General features: G+C 37.5%; 1 protein-coding gene across 1 annotated transcript in view; it reads right to left on the minus strand.

Annotated features, from left to right (window-relative positions):
* The window catches only part of LOC103461351 (sodium/potassium-transporting ATPase subunit beta-1-interacting protein 2-like), a 3,748-nt gene extending 2,126 nt beyond the window's left edge, over positions 1 to 1,622 (minus strand). Inside the window, exons 1-2 of the mRNA XM_008403656.2 lie at positions 1,490 to 1,622; positions 587 to 667 (exon numbers count right to left, since the gene is read on the minus strand). Coding sequence (XP_008401878.1) covers positions 587 to 667; positions 1,490 to 1,570 — 162 coding nt within the window. The 5' untranslated portion in view covers positions 1,571 to 1,622. The remainder of the gene's footprint in view (positions 1 to 586; positions 668 to 1,489) is intronic.
* Positions 1,623 to 1,651: the final 29 nt, after the last annotated feature.

The following is a 1,651-nucleotide window of genomic DNA, read 5'->3' on the forward strand; positions in this document are numbered from 1 at the left end:
ATACATACATTTTTATTGTACTGTGAGAGTAATGTGAATAAAAAATTAACTAGAATAAATTATTCAACTCAAAAGAAAGTAAATAATATCAGATTTAAGTGAAACCAAATATGACAGKAACATAATAAGCAGGRAAACATGATAAATCAGAACTAACATCAGTATTGGCCGATATTGGTCATTTCTTATCATTTCTTAAATATCGGTATCGGCCCAATAAATAAAAGTGGGTCAATATTAACAGCTGATCTTTATCTCCATCTTGTTGCCTTCTGATTCTGAAATATTTYCCCCAAAAGCATTAAAAACTTAGAGAAATAAATATAATGTTGGTAAATARTGTTGAATGTCCATAACTTCAATATTAAAATCAAATATTGATATYAGCTCAAATTTTCAAACCCTAATAATGAATATTTTAAAGTAAATATTTARCATCTGATGACAAACAGCAACTTTAAAAGCATTTTTTGTGCGTGTCATCAGCAGTGGATCAAAAGAGAAGCAGATTTAAACACTGAGTTAATTAGAGACTTCAGTCACTGATGCCGCCTCTAATTATCCGTCCTAAATAACCGGGCCTTACCTTCGAAAGGCCTCCCAAATCCAGGTAGAGACAACTCACAAAGACGTTCCAGCCAATCCACACAAACATCCACAGCAGGTACTGGGAACCAGTAACAGAAAAAAAACATTCATTTCACAAAGTAAYTGAGACAGAAGCTCTATATCAGTGTTTCTCACCCTTTTTTAGACTGAGGCCCACTTGAACCACATCACAAACACTAATGGGCCACCTAACTCAAAACTTAAAACACAAAATCTGAATATATACCACCTGGAGTGAAAATATTTGTCTCTTAACACACTTCTTATTGTTTTCTTTGTTCATCCGATGAGAGGGATGGCGCTGTTTTGTAAACGTGACTGGCCACGACAAAGCCATGAATGCATAATAAAAGAAAAATGGACTTGAGTTGATTTGGCAGAAACAAAAATCCTCTTCATCATGAAATATAAAAATTACACCGATTTCTATCAATTGTAATTATTGTATTCATTTGCAGATAAATCATTTAAAAATAATAATAACAGCTGTTCACCTGCGAGCASAGAATCATAAGCAAGCAAAGGTGTAAAAAAACAAAGAACAGTTCTCACCAATTGAGACTCGTTCACAGCTAAGAGCCGTTCAAAAGAATCGTACTGCTAGTAAACTACCAATTCAGCATATACAACTTGGCTTCCTCCGATTATAARTTGTCTTGGTGTTGTTTTCTTTCCACTGGTTATTTTTTTCTGAGTRACCCGGTTTTAAGCCACGTATCCATTATTATTTTTAAACACAATCTTTAGCTAAGCTAGCTGCGTGCGTCGCACTSTGAGCTGACGTCACGGTAAAATAAACGGTCGTTTACATGCAGTACCCTGCGGACCGCTAGGGGGCGTTCCGGGGGACGCAGCTTGAGAGAGAATTCTCTGGCGTTACCATGGTGACGTAGCGTGACTGGTACTGGATGGCCCCAAAAAGTCCCAGGATGACCAYGATGATGTGGAAGAAGTTGACCATGATGGGAGCCCACTGGTAGCCCAGGAAGTCGAACACCTGCCGCTCCACCGCGGTTATCTGTCAGCAGGACAATAATTCACA

This window comes from Poecilia reticulata, unplaced genomic scaffold (genome assembly GCF_000633615.1).
Source record: "Poecilia reticulata strain Guanapo unplaced genomic scaffold, Guppy_female_1.0+MT scaffold_1138, whole genome shotgun sequence".
Classification (NCBI taxonomy): Eukaryota; Metazoa; Chordata; class Actinopteri; order Cyprinodontiformes; family Poeciliidae; genus Poecilia; species Poecilia reticulata.